A 21691-nucleotide genomic window follows, 5' to 3' on the forward strand; every position below is an offset into this window, starting at 1 on the left:
AAGTTCTATAAAGCTGTATTTGGCAAGCCCGGTATTCTATAAGGTTGTATTTGGCAAGCCTGGTACCACATCACGAGATGTTATATCCTTTTGGGAAATATTCAGAAATGTCCCTTGGCCCTCATATTAATTTCTGAATAAGTAATTCTTCAGTATTTTACTCATGGAATAGTCATACCCATCATAGATACAATTTACTGAGATAACCCATCAACAGCTCTTCAAGGTGGAGAGTCTTACCCGACTTGAGAGGTAAGTAAACCAAAGTTTTTTGAGGTTAAGTAACTCACCCAAGTTCTCACAACTACTAACATCTGGGGCTTGGAATCCTGGGATCTGTTGACAGTAAAAGTGTCTGTTTTCTATTATTCCACACTGTTTCAATGGTCACTTGGCCACATACCTTACAGCCACCATTTCCTCTGGTTTTTTTTCCAGTAATTCTTTGCAAATATGTCATTAAGATTAGACATTGGAGAATAATAAATATTGGCTATCTACATAACTGAGTGACTTGATGTTTTATAGGTTTTTTAATAACTCTTACCTCCTTGTGATGAAGATCTCGTGACTCTCCCTACCCCCTCATTCCAATTACTGTCTTCCCCTTCTTCCACCTTAGAAAAACTGGTTTTCTGTTTTTGTATTGTTAATTCGTATATTTGTGGCAATTTAGGACTGCCTTTCTACAGAAACATAGGAAGAAAACCAATTTAGTGCAGGTTGGGGTTGAGGAACTTCGAGAAGAAGAGATGATCTCTGGTGTCCGTGCCTCAGAGCCACCAGTGAGAACTGAGCCGAGAGCAGGCCACTTGGTTTGGCAAGGAGCCGCCAAATACTGATGAAAAGGGCAGCTGTGAGACTCAGGCTGGGCTCCGTATATGTATAGCCTCATTATCCCATTTAATTAGCACACTATCTCTCTGAGGTAAGTGCCCTCTCTCCATTGTACAGGTAGGGAAACTAAGGCATAAAGAAGTTCCTGTCAAGAACTGTGAAGGGTCTGAGGTCTTACCCTGCTTGCAAGTTAACAAGTTAGCCAGCCATAGATGCTATAGCAGAAGACAAGAGCCTCCCGGGTCAGTGACAAATGACTTCATCACTCATGTTCCTCTGCCCTCAGGTCCCACTGGGGCGATGGGGAGTCGCCCCACTGAACGCTACACCCAGTGGGGTTTTCTACCTACTGAGGAAACCTCCAGTCTTATAAGAGGCTGCTGACACAACTGCCCAACATTTGCCCCAGAAGGAGACATTATCTTTATTATCCTGGTCAGGAAACAAATCTGTCTTCCACCCCAGAGGGAGACACTCATTGTATCTTCCAAGGCTGTTTGCTATACTGGCATCCTTGAAGAGATAGTGCAGAAGAAAACTTGATATAAGATGTGCAGAAATGCCATGGAGAACTGTTTCTCAAGAGTTACCTCTCTTGTTTGGTGTTACTTAGCTAGTAAGTTCCCAAATAGAGATTTTAGCAGGTTTGGCTAACTGTATTTTTCATATTTTTAACTATTATTACATAACAACTACCAAGTTTTTCTTAGTTTAATGGAAGATGTTGGTATGATAACATGTAGTAGCAATACAGTGGAGAATGGAAGAAGATTGCTAGGCTGAAGTAGGTAAGGGTATTCCCTATGGGGAGTGGTCAGCATAGATGTTGAAGGTCCTGAGGATGATGACCATGGTAGGGGGTGGGGGATGGAGAGGAGATTCATGAACCTTGTGGTGAAGTCTACGAGAAGGGATAGACCTTGATGTTTGCAGCTGATGAACGGAAGAGCTAACCTATAATGATTAGATGGCAAACCCTGTTAGAAGTTGTCTCTGGTGACATTTGTTTTAATTTTGGAACCTTCAACTAAATCTCAACCTACCATCTGTCTTTATCATTCTCCTTTCTGTTAAGGGAAGCTCCAACGATCATTCAACCAATGAAGATATATTTGTGCGATATCTGCTGTGCATTAAACCATAGAAAACCACTGCAGGGGCAGCGAAGCAGTATGAGATGGTTATCCCAATGCTGCACACCAAGTTTCATTTTTAAAACATTACTTAGGTAGGAAACTATACTGTATAAAACAAAAAGATAGATCCATGTAAGGATGGCTGGCCAAAAATAATATAAGTTCTTACTGTTATGCAGTCAAAAGAAGAAGAACATTTTGCCATAAAATAGTGAAGGAGAAAGTTTGAGTGGGATCGTAGGCTGGGAATGATAAAGAGGTTGGGGAAACCATGAGAAAAAGAACATGGATTGGCAATGTTCCTATGATTCTTAGTGCATCCTAAATACAGGCATACCTCAGAGAGATTTTGGGTTTGGTGTCAGACCACTACAACAAAGCCAATGTCACAATAAAGTGAATCACACAAATTTTTAGGTCTCCTAGTGCAGATAAAAATTATGTTTATAGTATATTATAGTATATTATAATCTCTTAAGGGTGCAATAGAGGGAGGAGTCTTTCTCATCCCCCATAATTCATGAGGATGAGACCTTTGCAAGACTTTAACCTGGAACCATCCAAGGTAAGACACCAAGATTGGAGTTCCCAGTTTTGGCTCTGGTTAAAGCACTGAATCTAAAAGTCAGAAGTTAGTCTGACTGTTAAGAGTTCATTTGGTCACTGTTTACAAAAGTAGATCAAACTATATACACAAGGGTGGCATCTGTGGGAATGGATGTACATTTTTGACTCATCCAGCATTTATTTGTCCCAAAGTCACAGACGAAGGCTAATTTTCTCTAGATGTTGCAGTGTTTCACAATTCTACCAGTAATGTGTGAGAGTGTCTGCTTCCTTCTCTCTTACCAACTTTGGGAAGTGGAAAACTAATAAATGTTTTTGCTGATTTTATGGAGGATAATGGGGTCTTGTATATATTTCCAGGTCCTTCATTACAAGTGAGGTTGAGGATAACATATTTTCATACATTGATTATTTGTGTTTTTTTTCCTGTGAATTGGTTGTTCAAATCATTTATGTTTTTATTGCATTCCATAACTTTTTTCTTATTGATTTATAAAAACATTTTTATGTGATGAAAGTTAGCTATTATCCAACCCTAAATGTCTCAAATAATTTTTCTTACTTTGTTGTTTTTCGTTTGACTTTTGAAAAAATTTATTTATTTTTGGCCGCATTGGGTCTTCATTGCTGCGCATGGGCTTTCTCTCTAGTTGCAGCGAGCGGGGGCTACTCTACGTTGCAGTGCGTGGGGTTCTCATTGCAGTGGCTTCTCTTGTTGCAGAGCATGGGCTCTAGGTGCACAGGATTCAGTAGTTGTGGCATGCGGGCTCAGTAGTTGTGGCTCGTGGGCTCTAGAGCGCAGGCTTAGTAGTTATGGCACATGGGCTTAGTTGCTCCACGGCATGTGGGATCTTCCCGGACCAGGGCTCAAACCCGTGTCCCCTGCATTGGCAGGTGAATTCTTAACTACTGCACCACCAGGGAAGTCCTCTTTTGACTTTTCTAATAGATTTTACTCCAGAGAAATTTTACATTTTTTGTAAGATCTTATTTTATTTATTTTTTGCTTCTTATGTTTAGCATCATACAATGTTTATAGAGAGATGTTTATTGAAAATGTTTACTGAGCAAATAAATGAATAGATGAACAAGCTTAGGCCATTTTTCATGAGTACCATAATAAATGGTTATTTTTTATACAATAATGCTTCTCATCAATTACACTGAAATTTTTATTTTAAAGTCAAATATATGCCTTATTTAAATGGTGTTTGGGAATATGTTGGATTATACTGGGTGGATTTTGTGAGCAGTCTTAGAAAAGTTATGCCTGAAGCAAACTGAAATCACTTGCTCTGATGCTACGGCAAGGGCAAGGGAATACAGAACACACTTGTTAATCTTCTGTACACAACATTCTTTCTGTTTCACCCAATTAAAAAATCTACATTCCCAAAGGCTATGGCATTTTACTGGGTCTGTTAAATATGATAGAGGCACAAGTAACCTTTTATTCTTGAAGCGTGGGTATCTGAACTGAGTGGATAAAAATTCTCCCCCATGAGGATGACAAAGGGTAGTATTCTAGAGAGCATTTGAGTTTCCAAGATTTGGTCAAATTCCTTTCAAAAGATTAAATAAAATAACAGAAGGAGATTTAGGAGGTATAAAACTTGCTTTTTGACCTCAGATATAGTCTGTTTAACAGTTAGAAACTAAGATTCTGGAAGCAGTCTGCTAAGTTTGAATTCCAATTGCCAATAACTAATTTCTGAACATTGAGAAGCTACTTAACCTCTCTTTGCCTTGGTTTCCTCATCTGAACTTAATGCGACAGATACCACATTAGTGCTTTTGGACCTTTAACATTATATGAAAGGCTATGTTTGGCTTCCTAGGTGTTGTATTTAAATAATTTGCTTCACAACCATTTGTTCTATCTTTCCTATGAGCATATGTTAGTACTTTTTCATTTTACTTTATAAACAAAACTAGGAATTATAAGCATACAGGATACTGCTTACAGGGTTCGATTAAATTCAACCAACTTGGACCGAGGGATTTCTGTGTTCTAGTAGATAATTCCCACCCAATCTGTGGGCTTCAGGTATCATTTCAGATCTTGTGTCTTGGCTCTCGAATCTGACACAATGTCATCTCCAGGCCTGGGAACTATTGTTATCTCATTTCTCAGTGTGATTCTTTCCCAGAAAAGATGGCCCCTTGGTTGACTCACACACCCAGCTCCATCTAGGAAGCTGGTAAAGTCTTCTCCTGCAGAAATTGACGCGTTAGATCATCCCTCCTACTAAGAAGTTAGGCCGACTCAAAACCTCGTGGAGATTAGGAAACCAGCACTATTTCAAAAGGCAAATAGTTTCACGTTTTATGGCCCTTACATGGAATGTACTTCTGCTGCTAACAGTTCTCTGCAAGAACATGACAGGATGGAGAAAGTAAATACAAAGGCCCTGACCTTTGTCAGTCTGTCTTTTGGGCTTTGACATCTTTTCTCCGGTGGAGACCTTTTAGAGACCACATTCTCTCACTCCACAGAATTTAAGCTATTTATTTGATTTTTCAAGGATGCAACTTTGAAGATAAAGAGCTGCCACACCAACCCTAGTCCGTGACAGAGGCGTAGCTTACTGGCAACCTGGCCTCTACAGCAGGAAGGTATTTCTCTGGATCCTGGCCCACTTCCTGTTAAGGGTTCTCTGTGTCTCAAAGCATCTCCTTCCTGTGAAGAAGCACAGAGTTGCTCAGACGTCTGCTTCCAACTTCAAAGCCTTTAGAATTTTATGTATCCTTTCCACCTACTGTCTAGCATTTATTCTCAGAGCTTTCTGGCATGGATTACGCTAAAGCCTCATTTGTGTAAAATGTGGGCGGGTTGATATAGGTCTTTGCTCTTGTATCTGTTGGAATCAAAGGAGAAATGTCTGGTCAAATACATTATATTCATAAACCTCATATTGCCAAGTGACAACCACCTGAGCATTTCTGGGTCAATTCTAATGTAATTGTTAATCAAAGCACAGTCTATTTTCCTTAATTACAGGTCATCTTTGCTTATTTCAACCCTTGCCATGGAATTTTTAGGCTGTGCTGAAATTGATTAGTGCCTGGTCAGTACACATCAATCCTAAATCTTGTTGTATCCATAGCTGGGCTGGAGAGATCAGGGATTAGAGGAAGCCTGTGTGATTCCATCAATAATCTTTTGAGACTCAAAGATTGTTTAATGCACTGTTTGAGCTAGCTTTTGGGATTGGCTTCGCCACTGATCCTATGCCATGCAAACACAGACAGTTTGAAACCATCCTTGACTCTGCTGTTTTCCGGGAAAACAGGAGGTCTAAGCGTTGAATCTAGATAAATCTGCCAGGAGGTAAATAAGGAAACCGTGGAAAAAGCAACCCAACAGTATTGCCCTAGCAACAATGAGAGGACAAGCAACTATTTATCTGGCTCCATATATATGTGTTTTGTATGTAATTATTTTTTAAAGATTCATGGTTTGTTTTGCCCAAGGAAGTAGACTCAGAGAGATTTAAGGGAGAGCTGGTCCATAAGGATTCTATTAGTGACAGGCTCTTCCCAACCATATTCAAAATGTTTATGGACACAGATAACTAAGAGATAAACGGGACTTTTCACATTTGTTACTGATTATGGTCACATTGAATGGGACTGTTTGGGGTGATGGCTTTTCTGTGGCCCTTTCAGGGGAGTCTGTGAGGTCACAAAACTCAGAGTTTTTTCTTTTTTCTTTTTTTTACAATATTTACAAAATTTGCAATCATGGGTGAATCTGTTGGTGCCTTGGGATGAATCGAAGCTGGCCCCAGACTCTACCAAGAGTTGTTCTCCTTTCGTGGCCAATGGACTCATGTGAAAAGACCCATGGAATGAATGCCTGATGCACTTAAGAAAGTCCTTGATGAAGCAATAAAAACTGTTAATGTTCTTAAGTCTCTACCTGGAAGTGTACATCTTTTTAATATTTTGGGTGAGCAAGTGGAAAGTGTGTATAAAGCACTTCTATTGCTTCCCACAGTGCAGTGGTTGTCTTGAGGAAAACCACTTATACAATTGTTTGAATCAGGAGCTCAACTCATTGCTGTTTTTTCCTTTAACACCATTTTAACTTGCAAGAACAATTCCATTTCTCTTATTATATTTTTAGAGATACAGCAATTTCTTCTAAAAATATGTTATATTAACATGTAATGGGTGTACCAGTGTTATTTTTAAATGAGTTAATATGTAACTATTCAAGTTTTTTCAGTTTTAATTTCTATATGATAAATAACCCACATAAAGGAGGATTTGGGGGGCTTCAATACTTTTAAGAGTGCCAAAACGTTCTGAAATAAAAAAGTTTGAGAACTATGTCTCTAGGGTAATTTTTCTGAAATAAACTCACTTTTGCCTGTATAGTCTCTGGTAACTTCAGCGTTATGACGTTTCTGTAATTCTAAGATTCTTTGATTTTGATTTTAACACTCTGAGCTTTTTACAAGATACTGGATCAGGAAAACATGGAGGTCTGGCCTGATTAGAGAGAGGTCTCTTAGTAGTTAGCTGTCTGCATTAGACAGATTTCAGTAGGAACTGGCATTCATTCCTTCATTTTTTCCAACAGACATTTATTGAGTATTTGCATCGTGCAAATCGTGGTGTTGGTTGATGTGGAGGATACACAGTGAATCATACTTAGAGGCATTCGATTGGAATCTCTGTGAAAGCAGGAATCTTGTCTTCTCCATGTTGGGAGGCAGTGTGGAAAAGGCGGAAGTTGGTAGAAATCCACATCATTCTCTAGCTGTGTCTCCTTGGGCAGGTTACTTAGCCTCTCTGAGCCTTTTCTTTATTTGTAATGTGATACCTAACCTTTTGGTTTATTTTGATAATTAGTAACGGCATGACATAAAATGCTTTTGCAGTATCCTGGGATTTCATATCTAAGCTACATAAATGGCTTTACTTTATAGCTATTTGCCAACCCAGGGAGCATAGAAACAAATACATTTTCAAACAGGAAATTCTATACATGTGTGTAAAAATAATCTTTGTTTTTAAAGTCTAATTTAGTAAAGCAGAATTTGTTTATTTATTTTCTCTTTTTTTCCCTTCTAGTTTTATTGAGGTATAATTGGCAAATATAATGCATATACTTAAAGTGTACAATGGGGTGATTTGATTTACATATATGTTGTGAAATCTTTACTGCAGTCAAGCTAATTAACACCTCCGTCACCTCACAAAGTTACCGTGTGTGTGTGTGTGTGTGTGTGTGTGTGTGGTGAGAATGTGTAAGATCTACTCTGCTAGCAAATTTCAAGTGTACAATACAGTATTATTAAATATAGTCTGATCCTCAGAACTTATTCATCTTCTAACTGAAAGTTTGTTCTCTTTGACCAGCATCTTCCATCTTCCCGACTCCCCAGCTCCTGGCAATCTCCATTCTACTCTCAAGCAGCAATTTATTTTTAAAGAACCAGAAAATAATCAGTCTATCTTTCTTATAAAGAGAGCTGATTTCCATAAAAAATAAGCTTCAATAACTTTGGGGTATGTTACATTAGGTTGTGTTAATCATTGTTAAAGAAAAACTATTCCATGGTGCTTGTTAAAGATGGTAAATCAGCCTTTGTTCACGATCATCGAAATAGGTGTAGGGATCACTGCAGTGGGAGTTTACAGTGGGGAGAGAGATGGGGCTGAACCCAGAATACAGCAGTGCAGGTGGGAACGTATAGCCGGGGGAGGGGACAGAGTAGGGGTCATGGGGTGAAAAATGGCTAAGAGCAAACATCCGGGGGAAGGGGAGTTCCAGGTAAAGTGACCTAACCAGATTCTTGCTAAAGACAGGTGCTCAGACATCACCTTTGGGATGGTGGAAGCTGAGGACCCAGGTCAGGTATTGAGCGTGATCAGGTAGCTGTAAGGGTGAGGGCTCCTGGTTAAACTGACTTTGCAGGGTTCTTGCTAAAACTTGGTTTTTTAAGGAAGGGCGTGAAAAGCCTCGGAGAAAGTTCAGGAGCCTGACTTTGGTCAAGCACAGAATCTTTGTCAGCATAATCAGCATTGTGTTTTGCTATAGTCATTTAGTTTATCTTTACTCATTTTTGTCACTGTCCTTATAATAAAATACTACGTAATAGAGGAAAATAAAACAGATAGAAATTCCATAAGAATGCTAAAAATGAATACACGTCAAGTCACGCAAGGGGAAAGCTTTGAATGAACTGTTCCCTGAGATGTAAATGTACATCATTTAAAAATTATTGGCAACCCTGTTTAATGTTAAATCATTAAAAATGCTGCTTCATTTCATTGAAAGTATTTTTAAGAAAGTGTACTTATATTAAGGTTATTTTATTGCTGTTTTAAATATTTGCTTCATATAAATCCATTCTATAAATCAGAATTCCATAAAATATTTACTGTTTTTCTTAGTCAAGTGCTCTTTGTAAATCTTTACAGGAAGGTGGGTGTGCCTTTGACAGGCTATTTTCATGCAGCTCTGCTTGTGCAAATTACAGAATGTGAATTTTCTTTCTCTAAAAATAGATTGTCACTTGCCTGGTGACAAGTGACTCTTTCCAGAGTCTTTCTGTGGCAGAATGATGTTTGACTTCTGGTATTTATTCAGAGGTACATGAATTCAAATACTGCATCTGTAGAAATAGATCCAAATGTATTGTAGCATTAAAAATAGTTTTACTTATATATAAAAAAACACTGTTAGTCTTTACTTATGATTCAGTAATGGGACAGAAACTGGAGAGTCTGCATGGATTTGGTATATACTGATAGTTATTTTTAAGCGTGGAATTCTGGAGGATAGGCGGTGTAGAGCCATGACTGCTGTTTACAGAGGCCGAGGCACAGGGGAACCGATGCCCATAGTTAGATCTATGTACCGCAAACGATTTTTACTTTTCCCATCATTCACCAGCTACTCTGCTGGTCACATTTGAATGCATACTCATCTAACAGGCTAGCTGCTGCCATGGTAGCACAGAAGAAAAATGAAACCTATTATTTCATGAGATGAGAGTTCCCTAGCTATACAGGTGCAGACTGGTGAGAAGGATGCTTTCGCTTTTGCTTTGTTGAGCTCCCAAGGTATGGGCCTAGGTCTGTGATCACAAGTACCATAGGGACCGCGGTGCTTGTCTGAGGTCGCCCTTCTCTGTGATCTAGTAGAGATCCACACACCCACTAGACCACAGGGATCCAAATCTGGTTCCACTGATAACATGGCAACAGTGCGTTGATTGACATCAAGACAAATCCAAGTACGAGGATTTTCCAACGTGAGTTATTAGCTGGCAAGTAAGTCAGTCCATATGCTTGTGTTTCTCTTCCTAGGGTGGGGCTGACAATTCTCACTGTTTTTTTGCCTTTTTGAGATAAAATATGTACTGAAAGTTTTCTCTCCGTGCATTTTCTAAAAACAAATGAGGTGTCAAGTGAGACCACTGGAATTCAAAGGAATCTTCCAGAAAACTGCAAATGACAATGCTATTGTTATTTCTGTCACGTGTGCGTGTTGTTTTTCAAATGCCTCTTGCATGCAGGGTGTTCCATGGACTCCCCGTGGGCTGTGAGACTCCGTGGTCCACAGTTAGTGAAACTGAACCACGTAAAGGCGCCAACCAGAAGCAAACGAGGAGGACAGGCAGCCCTGTTCTTTGCTCCCTGCCCATCTTTCCCACTCCATCCACTGGATGCTGTTCTAAAAAGACCCACGTCTTACTCTACCGGAATCGTTTTGTTCATTTGAGTCTTCCCAAAGAAGACAATGTTTTGGAGGAGCTTTGTAAATAGCCAAATGCAAAGCGGATGCTCTCGGGAGAATTCTGTCCATGGTACACGTATGTCAAGTGCCTGCTCTGTACCAAGCGTCGGATGAGTTACTACAGTGAATTGTTCAATTCCACTCATTACATGTTTTATTGTGTAATTTAAACTTTCTTTATAAAATGCAGTTTTCTTTGTAAAGGGGCAGTTTTAATGTTTTAAATTTTATTTACATTTTCTTTATTTTTTATTTGAAGTATAGTTGATTTGCAATGACTCAGGTGTACAGCAAAGTGATTCAGTTTTTTTTTAAACATCTTTATTGGAGTGTAATTGCTTTACAATGGTGTGTTAGTTTCTGCTTTATAACAAAGTGAATCAGTTATACACATACATCTGTTCCCATATCTCTTTCCTCTTGCGTCTCCCTCCCTCCCACCCTCCATATCCCACCCCACTAGGTGGTCACAAAGCACCGAGCTGATATCCCTGTGCTATGCGGCTGCTTCCCACTAGCTATCTATTTTACGTTTGGTAGTGTGTATATGTCCATGCCACTCTCTCACTTTGTCACAGCTTACCCTTCCCCCTCCCCATATCCTCAAGTCCATTCTCTAGTAGGGCTGTGTCTTTATTCCTGTCTTACCCCTAGGTTCTTCAGTTTTACATATATATGTTCTTTTTCAGGTTCTTTTCCCATTTAGGTTATTACAAAATACTGAGTATAGATCCTGGTGCTCTACAATAGGTTCTTGTTGTTTATCTATTTTATACATAATAGCGTTTATATTTTAATCCCAAATTCCCAACGTATCCCTCCCTTCCTTTCCCCTTTGGTAACCATAAGATTGTCCTCTGAGTCTGTGAGTCTGTTTCTGTTTTGTAAATAAGTTCATTTGTATCGTTTTTTTTAGATTCCACATATAAGTGGCATCATATGATATTTGTTTTTCTCTGTCTTACTTCGCTTAATACGATAATCTCTATTTTATCATCTTTTAACAAAGCAACAGGCCAAATGGAATATGGGGCCCGGGGAGAGAAAAGGCAAAACCACTAGGTTTTTCATGGCAGACCATTTGAGAAGCATTGGTCTAACATACCCTCAGGTTCTCTAAAGATGCCTTTGGATTTGCTACCTTCATGCCTTTGCATGTTTTTTAGCTAATACTGCCTGTCTTTTAAAACTCAATTATAATATCCTCTCCTTCATGAATTTTCCCTGAACTCTTGCACTGAAGTTCTTTGTGTTTCTGCTGAAACCTGTGACCAGTACTTATTGCAAGTTGGGTCAGTTAACATTCTGCACAAATGTACTCACCTCTCTGCAGCACCGTGTTGGAGGATGCCCCTGAGAAACACAGGGTGATGGACATCTGGGTTGGAAGCCTGACTTTTGTCATGTGTCAGCTGAGGGACCTTGAGTCAGTCCTCATTCATCAAATGGGACTCTTGTTAGCACTTAGCTTAGGGTTGCTATGAGGATCGAATAATCTACGTAAAGAATTAAGTGGACAATTCCTGGCACATACCAAACGCTCAGTAAATGACTGCTATTATGTTTTTCATTATTAATATTAGCAGCATGTTTAGAATATTTTTATTGCCTTTGTTCAGGCAATAAAATTAATCATTTAATTGCTTTACTTTAGCAATTAAAAAGAGATAAGAAACTCCCACAGATCCACTCTTTGAAGACACAGGTAGAAAGGGTGGGGTGCAGAAGTATGGGGAGTGACTGGATTTCTGCAGGTTTCTACTGGGCCTTAGAGAGCTAGTCAGGGCAGCTGAGACATCCTGGTTTGGGCTCTGTGCACATAACTTGAGTCACTCTTATGATACTTTTTCTTACAGACAAAACTCACACTACCAAAAGGAAAATGGGATTAAAAAAAGAAACTTGAGAAGAAGGCAAGATATCTAAAAATATCCCCAACAACAAAATATTTGGCAGGAACACCTGAATTTTCTGAGTATAATTTTAGTTAGGTAAACATTGAAAAGATATATTTTCCTAAAAGAGGAAAGAGTCATTTTATAGAAACTCATCATTGGCAGGAATCTTCAGATTCAGAAGATCAATTTTGCAAAAGATTTTCCTTGTTTTAAAGAGTAAGAAGATGTGAATTTGAACAAGTTGCAATAATGGTGATCAACACCTAACTGCTTAACTGACAAGATTTACCCCCAAATAGGTTTCTTTGTAGGATTATTATCTAAGAACATAGACATGTAGATGGTAACTATGGTGCCTGATCATGCGACACTTAAATGTGTGGACTAAACAAGTACATATATTAAAACCATATTTATGGATATATAGATGTCTAGGATGTGCTTTATTGGGCCTTAAAAAGTGGGTAAACTCTGCTCAGTGTAAGTGGAGGTATATTCAATATATAACTAAATTAAATGCCAAGCAAAATGGTGTTGAATTTAAGGGAGTGGATTATGGTTTTGTGGTCAAATTATTTTGGGTATATTGAACGTCAATTTGAAAGGGAGACTATAAACAGAATTCTGGGAAGAGCTAGGAACAAGATTTAAGAGCTGCTTAAGCCCTTGCTAGACAAGGTTATTAATACAAAGACATAATTTACTATAGTTGGATGCTAAGAAAAACAAAGTAAAACTCAGAGTATTTAAAGCCTTGCAATCTGATTCTCTATCTGTAGGTGTACACACACACACCACACACACTCAACATGTGTTAACATACCCACCAGGTACATGAATAGATCTGAACAAAAGGAACGATAAACATTTTTGGAAGAGAAGTTAAGCTGAACGCACACACGCAGTTTCAATAACAAGGTCTGTGAGACTTGAAGGGCACAACAGTCTGACAGGGAAGTGGTGAAATCATCACAGACTGTTGAGTGATTCAAAATGAGATCAGACAAAACACTTTAAAAGTGCACTGTTCGAAACAGTCCAATGGTAGAAGATAGTGAAAAGATGCCCTAAGTCGGTCTGTCCCACTTCTAACTTTTAATGCTTTCTTTTAGCTTAAAAATAGAAAAGTATAATATTTACAGAAGTACTAAAAGTTAGGCCTGAACGTTAAAGTGCTTGTTATTTAGCAATAGCATATATGATACTCGTGTCCTTGTTGTAGAAACAACAGAAATATTGCTATATGTCTTGGTCCTTTCCCGCTACTAGAAATCAAAAATGAAGAAAGAGCTTAGGGTTCAGAGCACCATTTAAGAACTGGCTGGTAGATCTGTCGTTAAAATTTAAGTTCTAAACACACATATCCAACACAACACACCTTGATTTTGTAGCCAAAATGAAAGAGGATTAAGTTTTTCCCCCTGTATATAATGTCATTATAATTGGATAAAAACATGTGAAGATGATGGGAAAAGGATTCTTTGAGAATTATTAGCTAATGTATATAAGAAAGAGACACTGGAAAGTGACTGGCAATATAACTTTATAGACAAGCCCTCAAAAATAGTCAGCCCACTCTCAAAATTCCTCTTGAGTCCAATAAGCAAACTTTTAAAACCCCACCCCCAAAGGGGGGACATCGGGTGAGAAGCATTCTCTAGAAGAGTTAACTTTACCTTCTCCCTGACCCCCCGATGGTCACTCAAAAACTGGTGAGCATATACAATCTCTCTGTATCATTTGGTTTCTCTTATAGTCAAAGGCAGTCAGGGTGCCACATAAAATAAATCAAATTGAGAAGAAAGGGCTCAGTACATTTTTCTAATAGTTTCCAACTTACGCTTTTTTTCATTTAACCTGCAGTCCTATGGTTGGGCACTCTTGCCCACCTTTGGGAAACTTTGAACCAGCCCCGGGAACTCACCATGCCCTGGAGTCAGCCGATGTGACGTTTTTGGATAAACCACTGGTTAGGTTCATGACCCTGTGGATCTTCTGCCTGGAGCCAGTTCTGCCAGAGCCCTCCCTGATCTGTAGACTGTTTCTCGACCAGCACTGTACCCTCCGAACTGTCCAAGTGCTTGTGGTTCATGGGCCACCCCATCCCACGTAACTGCTTTTATATAAACCTCATAGAAAATTGGCCTATGCTAACTTCTCTTATAATTCCTGCTTCCCAAAGTGTGCTATTTGATACCAAGTCTACTTATCTGCAGAAAACAGAGAGGAGGGTCCTTTGTCCAGTTCTCAAAGTTTGCTGTGGTAGTGAGACAAGATTAAACCACTGCATTTTCCTCCGGAAGTAGTGCTGGTGGAGGGGTGCTGGCCATGGGTGACATTTGCCTTGGTGCCTGGCCCACTGCTAGGGGGTAGAAGATGTTACATAAACATCTGTTGCATGAATGAATGAAGAGTTGTTTCAAATTAGGCTCAATTTTGGTAGTACTCTTTCTGCATCCGTTCCTTAGCAAGTGGCCACAGCCCCACAGGATCTGCAAAAACCCAGGAAGAAGAGAAAGGATGGGAGTTTAGTGACAAAAGAATAAAAATGACACTCTGTGTTGAGCCATCTTTTGAATTTTGAGCGTATGTACAATCTTCTACTAGCCTTAAACTATTCAACGTGACGTATTGGGGGGAAATCGTGGCATTTTGAAGAAAAACACAACTGTGTCTGAATCTTAAATTTGCTACTTACTAATATTTAAGTAGCAGAGCGGATTATTTAACCCCTCTGAGGCTCAGTTTTCCTTCACTGAAATGGAGAAATTACCTTTTGCCTTGGAAGCTTTTTCTGAGGTAAATCACTTCATATAGTGTGTGCGTTGTGTCTCAACAATAGTAATGACAGTTTTCTTTTTTTTTGAGTATCTTCTAGATGCCTGGGTCAGGGCTGGTGTGTGTCCAGACACTTTCATTAATCTTCCCACTAAATGCGCAAGGTGAATAGTTTCATTCCCATTATGCAGATAATTAAACTGAGAGTCAGTAACGTAAAGGGATCTATACAAGGTCACGGAGCTGAAAAGTGTGAGAGAAGAGACTTGAGTTTAAATTTATCTAACTCCTGAGCCTAGGCTTTTCTTTAACCTGATTAATAAATATTATTTCTTCCCTTGCCCAGAAGAAATGGAAGTAACCCAATTCTCCCTTTCCTAGTTAATCTGTTTGCCCTCTTCTAGAGGGTAGTAGCCTTGTTACCCACAATAAACACCAATAGGCCCAACTGTTCTGCTCACTCTGGTTACTTATTTAAAATCTAACTCTGGGCTCCATACATAGAGTGTTCTTGGCTATCATTACTGGATCGCGCATCTTTTCAATAGATTTCTTCTCTGTTATTTCGCGTTAGACACTGCAATACTGAAATCCAGAGAGGTTAGGGGATGCAGTCAACTTTTAGAGCCTCTGAGATCACTCAGGGTTTCTGGATGTGTCAAAGTACAATTGTTTCTATCTTCTGTCCCGAGTAGCACCAGAGCAGAGATTCTTCTGGCCACGCATCGGTGTATGATGTCAGTGGGAACTCTGAATATTAAGGGTGGAGATGCTTAGCTTGGACGACCTGCCTTTGGAGCTGTTAGCAGATCTGGCAACGCTTAGACCCATCGCTGAGTCAGAAGGATATGAACCTTGGACTTTAAGTGTTGCCTTTAATTAAATGAGCCTGGCCCCAATTAGATCCTGGCAAGTCAGCTGTTTAGAAAGTGCTCATTCTTTGGAAATCTTCCGATTTTCCCAAGTTTTGTTTTTACTCAGCATCTCAGAATTGTTTTTGTTTTCCCTTTTAAGATTTATAATCGCTTGGATATAAACTGCTGTGGGTTCCGACCTCGGAAGGAAGATGCCTGTGTACAGAGTGGACGGAGGGTGAAGTGCGACAACCAGGATGCCGTGGCTCTAGCCCACATTGTCCAGCGAAAGCAGGACCCAAGGCACTTGGTCTTTATAGACAACAAGGGTTTCTTTGACAGAAGCGAAGATAACTTGAACTTCAAACTGTTAGAAGGCATCAAAGAGTAAGTTTCTTGATGTAGTAACATCTGCAGGACATTACATTTCTCTTGAATAAGTAGCAAGGTCTGGAGAAGACTCACATCCTGTGTCTGATCAATGTAGCCCTTAAAGAGAATCTGGGAATGGAAGCCCAGAGAAGGGAACCAAACCCAAGGGGAACAGAATAAGGGTGCCGCCAGGTTTTACCGTCACTGACCTGTGCAACCTACAAGGTCCTACTGAGTTTCACCTCCATCATGTGGCTTGACCCTCACTGTGAAAATCCATGTGGGTGAGGTTGGAGTCATGTGGAGGTCTGTGGAATAGGAAGCAGCACAGCAGGGGTGAGCAGGTGACAGGGGCTCCATTACCAGGGCACAGGACCGGGGAACTAACAGACGAGCTGATATTGACCAGGCAGGATGTCCAAAGGCAGAATAAACTCAGTGACTTTGATCAGCGCATGGGAAGTCAGAGCCAGTCGGCCGAGTAGGACATGGTAGCCAAAGACAATGGCTGTTTAATTCAAGTAGGAGGGTTTCTGAGCATTTGAAGATCCTTCCATAGATATAGATTATGGGGAAAAGTATCTTGAGCTTACACTCAAGAAGGATTTGGAAATACAGGAAACTAAGACACTCCATAGTGGCAGGAACCTCACTGCAGAGTCTGAGCTATTCGCCCCCAACCATGGAGGCTGAGGCTACATTTCAGTGCTTCCCCCCAAAAAGCACACTTCATAGTCTTTGCACCTTAGTGAGAAATCAGGGTCACTAAGGAACTGGGGTGTGTGTCTGAACTTGAAGATAGAAGGGTGCTTCAGTGAAACAGTCAACCGGACTTTTGTGAAACTGAGTGACTGCTGGGGACACATGAGCGAGCCTAAAATTGAGGGTAGAAGCCAGGCCTTCCAAGTCCAAGTCCAGTAATTTTTCTGCAGTGACTCTTGGTGTTTCTGCTGTTCCTAGTTCTCTTGTTAATAAAACTCTGAAGCATATTTCAACAATTCTTCCTAGCTCCATGAATGAGGTAATGTGGATTTTATGGTCTTTTGACACTAGAGACAATGAGAGTTTCAGGAGCCCCACTTTCATGAGTTTTTGTTGTGTCTTTCCCTGTTAATATTCATTCTTCACATCTGTTTGTGAACCAGAAATTTTGAACCAGAAATTTTACTAAGTCCTTCAGATAATGTATAATGCTAGACCCCTGGCTTTATTCTTCCTAAATGAAGAGCGGAAATTGCAATGCACTCTCTTTAGGTAATTCAGCAAGGATCCTTCTAAACTGACCTCAGGTTTTCCAGAGAGATGCTTCATTGTGGAATGCCCTGGGTCTCAAACTTGAGTTTTGCTAAATTTATTTGAAAACAATTTAGGATTCCGGTTTAATAGAATGTTCCCAGATTCTTAGAAATCCTGAAGTATTATCTGAACCAAAGGCAGTTCTTTATTTAATTGGGCATTTTGGAATGATTTCTTTCTTTTTACTACGTACATTTTGGATTATTTCTCATTAAGTTCAGTCATGCGTCTTCTCCTCTAGAAGAGTACTCTACTGAAATTGTCAGCATTTTTCTTCTCATATTTCCTTGCATAAAACCCCTTGTTGACACTTATAAGGTTACGATTCTACTTGACTGATTAAAGTGGTTTCTATGGGGGCAATGGAGCTTAAGATTAAGGAAAGTATTTTTCCAGGTTATCAGAATCCACTCTCATTCCATGCCTCTCTTTGCATACATATTGTAACCTTAAGTTAGACATTGGTATTTATGTCAAGTTCTCAATGGTATAGAAGGTGCAGTTCCCTTGAAACCTATTCTTCTAGTATGTAATTATTAAGAGATGTGTCAGCTTGACAGTGACAAAAAACGTTTTGATTCTCACGGTATTATCTGATAGTGTGATTTCTGCCAGATTAATGAAGGGCAGAGCCATTGGGTAAGGCATAATATTTCCAAGCAATTACAAAGAATGAAATATCATTTTCTCTTTTTAGGTTTCCTGAATCTGCAGTTTCTGTTTTGAAGAGCCAGCACTTACGGCAGAAACTCCTTCAGTCTCTGTTTCTTGATAAAGTTTACTGGGAGAGTCAGGGAGGTAGACAAGGAATTGAGAAGCTTATCGATGTAGTTGAACAGAGAGCCAAAGTCCTGCTCACCTACATCACTGCACATGGGGCCAAAGTGTTACCTATGAATGAGTAGCAAAAGGTCTTGTGGCTAGAGTTCTACATATATTTATGCATTTTTGTTTTGGGGTCAAGTACACAAACCTCAAGTCCTTTTAGGGATGAGGCAGTAGCGATGAATACACAAAATAACTGAATTTAATCAAGTATATATGATGAGCCTGAACACTATAAGCAGACCCTAAAAGCTTTTACAATTATACTGCTACAAAAGGTGTACATTTTCCTTCAACACCATGACCTGTGAGTCGCAACATCTGAGCACAGAATGGTTGCAGTTATTATCCCAGCTAGCCGTGTTAAAATATCTGTCGTGTCGGTTAGTGTGAATCAGACGTAGTGACTCCTTTAATAATTTGCTGCTCTGATGGGAACGGTTCTGGATGTCCTTCTGTTGCTAATTGTTAGAACATAGAGCAGTCTCAACACTATGCACAGGCAACTCTATGTTGGAAATTGGAGGCGTATGATCTGCAGAAACCTCAGAGCTTACGGTAATTCTTAGGAGAAATGGTGGTTTATTTGTAAAGCCCCCAGTGTATATTCTATTGTACCTATAAATGATCAGCCAGCTCTGTGATCCTGAGCTCAAGAATCGCATTTTCCATTCCTTTTTAGAGAGGTATTTGTTGCCAGTATAGAAACCATCCATATCCGAAGATTTATACGTTAAGTAGTTTTGCTCTCTCAGTTTCGCTCCAACTTACGTCTAGTGGCTTAGACATTCAGCAGTTATAAGGTATTTACACATGTGAAACTATACTTACAGAGTATCTTTTTGTTAAGTGGATGCTCCTTTTACACTTTTTGTCATCTTTACCAAGGATATACTATAATTTCTGTATATTTCATTAATAACAGTGGGTTTCTTCTAATTTGTTCTGTGTAATTATATTTAAGCTGAATTAATTGATATTGTCCAGATATTGACCATAGGACCGGATACTGAATGTGTTTAAATATATTGTTTGGCTTATTCTAATATGAAAAATATGAACAACATCAATTAAAACCCAATGCTGATCAATTCTCCTCAATGAAAGCACATGACTAGAACTGAAACAGCCAAAATTGTTTAGGCTCAAATAATTCTTTCCGAACTCTACCAACTTTTTAATGAGGTAGAAGGACGTGAACACATAGTATTCCTGTGTTGAGTCTTCATGTCCTTGAAGGTGTCCACATAATGGTGTTTGATAGATGGTCACATAGAGATTTCAAATCCTGAACAAATCATTATTACCCTCCCCCCATCCCTTATTAAGAAGCTATTCTACTGACTTCTTCTTTCAGTTTAAAAATACAATTTAAGAATGTTTATAATGCATTCTATCCTCTGTTTTCTCAGTTCTGCATGTTATTCCTAAAGTGCACCCCATTTTCTGTGTTCTGATCGAGGGTCACTCAATATCACTGTAAATTAGAACTATTGAAGACATTTTGATAAAGGCTAGCATATCTATAGATTATAATTTACACCAATGAATGGGGCAGAATGTCAAAATAGCATGTTGAACACAAGAGAAGACAGACCAAGGGAAAAGGAATCATTCAATCATCTAATTATAACTTTTCTAGGGTCGCATTCAAGCCCTATTCTCAGCACCTTCCCTTGCTGGCGGACCCTTGGAGCTGGTCTTCAGACGATCTTCTCTTCAGTGTCCCCTCTGTAGCCCTGGGTGCCTCCCCTGGTCCTGCACATTCAGTGTACGCTTGGACCCTCATGCGTCTCCACGTCTGCCTGCTGGATTTGGGCTTTTTAAGATCGCTTTACGTCTCAATAATCAGCACATTAATGAAAAATTGGCCTAACAGAAGTCTGGAGATCCAGACTCTACTTTCAAATAACTCTTTGTCAAGTTGCCTTATACCTTGTCTTATCCATGTGGCATATTTGCATTTTAAAATACTTTTTATGGAATATACCATCTTATCCAAATTTGTGAAATTGATGCTGGGAATTCCATGGTCCTCAGAAGCGGCTTTAATTTTGCATCTCAAGCTACACCATTTTGGGGTAGCTTTGTCCTCCCACTAGTGGGTCTGATTGTAAGGTCCAGGAACACATGTTTATTTTAGTCACCTTTGCTTTTCAACAATGTATTTTGTTTTGGAATCAGTGAATAATTCATGCTGTATTATTTTTGAATAATGGATGACTGAGGGCCAGGCTTTTCATTCTAATAAGTAATACTCTGCTCTTACTGGAACTAAGGGAACACTCTGTGCCTTTCAGGTATACTCACTATGCACGTTATGGCGTTTATTTGTAACCTGACAAATTTGAAACAGAGCAGTTTACCTGGGCAGACATACAAAAGCTTATTCTTCTGTGATTATTTTTTTAGCTGATATTATGAAAATAAATATCTAAAAAATGTATAATAAAAATATTAGAAATGAAAGATGTGTGCTTTTTATTCTGTAGGTGGTTTTTTTGTTGTTGTTTTGGTTTTGTTTTTGTGTTTTTGTAGATGGGCTGCTTTTCAGAAGTGAAGTCTAGGAGAATGTTTGCTGCCTTCATTCATGATAAAAGAAACAACTGAACAGTCAAACATTATACTGGATTGTGTTTGTGTATGCATGTATTTGATATCATTAACAGTGATTTCATGACTTCTCTTGGTGTACGTTTAGCATTGTTTTAGGTGGTATGAAAATTAGGTAACAGGTATCATAAACTAGAAGAAAACACTAATTTAGGGTTTTCTTTGCTTTGGGTGAGTCTTACCATTATGTTTAAAGTTTTCTTTATAGTATTCATATTTATTAAGCTTATTAGGCACCTGGGGAGCTTATTGAAATATAAAGTGTTTTAGACTTATGCTCAAAATATTTATAATCCCTGAACTTGTGTAATAGCCTGTTTATACCATTGTACTTTTAAATATACATTAAATTACAGCTAATGACTAAAATAACCTAGTTGTAGATTCATCTACAGACTGTCTTATGAAATTCTAATGTTTATCTTAGCACAGAACAACTAATGCCCATTTAGGGCACTAGTCTGAAAATATGATATGGGAATTGTACATGGGTCAAATAAAGATGATGAAGACCTTTCTCTAAAAACTAAATAGTGTCATCAAGAATTAAGAACTTTCATGAATGAAAGATGATTTGACTTGTCAGAGAAGTTTCCGGACACTTGGAAATAGCCAGAAGTGTTCTTTCAGTGCAAGGCTGGGCTTGATTTTTTATTGAATGGACTATTTAACAGTGCTCTAAAGCAGAGGTTAACTTGTCAATTTTTATCCCAGGGAGATGCAAATCATTTCTGTCTGGTGGAAGAGACAACCCTAATG

At 39.0% G+C, this 21691-nt stretch overlaps 1 protein-coding gene across 3 annotated transcripts in view; it reads left to right on the forward strand.

Moving 5' to 3' along the window:
- GASK1B (golgi associated kinase 1B) overlaps window positions 1-20788 on the forward strand; it is a 40573-nt gene extending 19785 nt beyond the window's left edge. For all 3 annotated transcript variants that reach the window (XM_067737087.1, XM_067737086.1, XM_067737084.1), the window contains exons 4-5: window positions 15987-16213; window positions 18192-20788. In XM_067737087.1, coding sequence (XP_067593188.1) covers window positions 15987-16213; window positions 18192-18399 — 435 coding nt within the window. In that variant the 3' untranslated portion in view covers window positions 18400-20788. The remainder of the gene's footprint in view (window positions 1-15986; window positions 16214-18191) is intronic.
- Window positions 20789-21691: the final 903 nt, after the last annotated feature.

Source organism: Pseudorca crassidens, chromosome 4 (assembly GCF_039906515.1).
Source record: "Pseudorca crassidens isolate mPseCra1 chromosome 4, mPseCra1.hap1, whole genome shotgun sequence".
In the NCBI taxonomy this organism is placed as follows: domain Eukaryota; kingdom Metazoa; phylum Chordata; class Mammalia; order Artiodactyla; family Delphinidae; genus Pseudorca; species Pseudorca crassidens.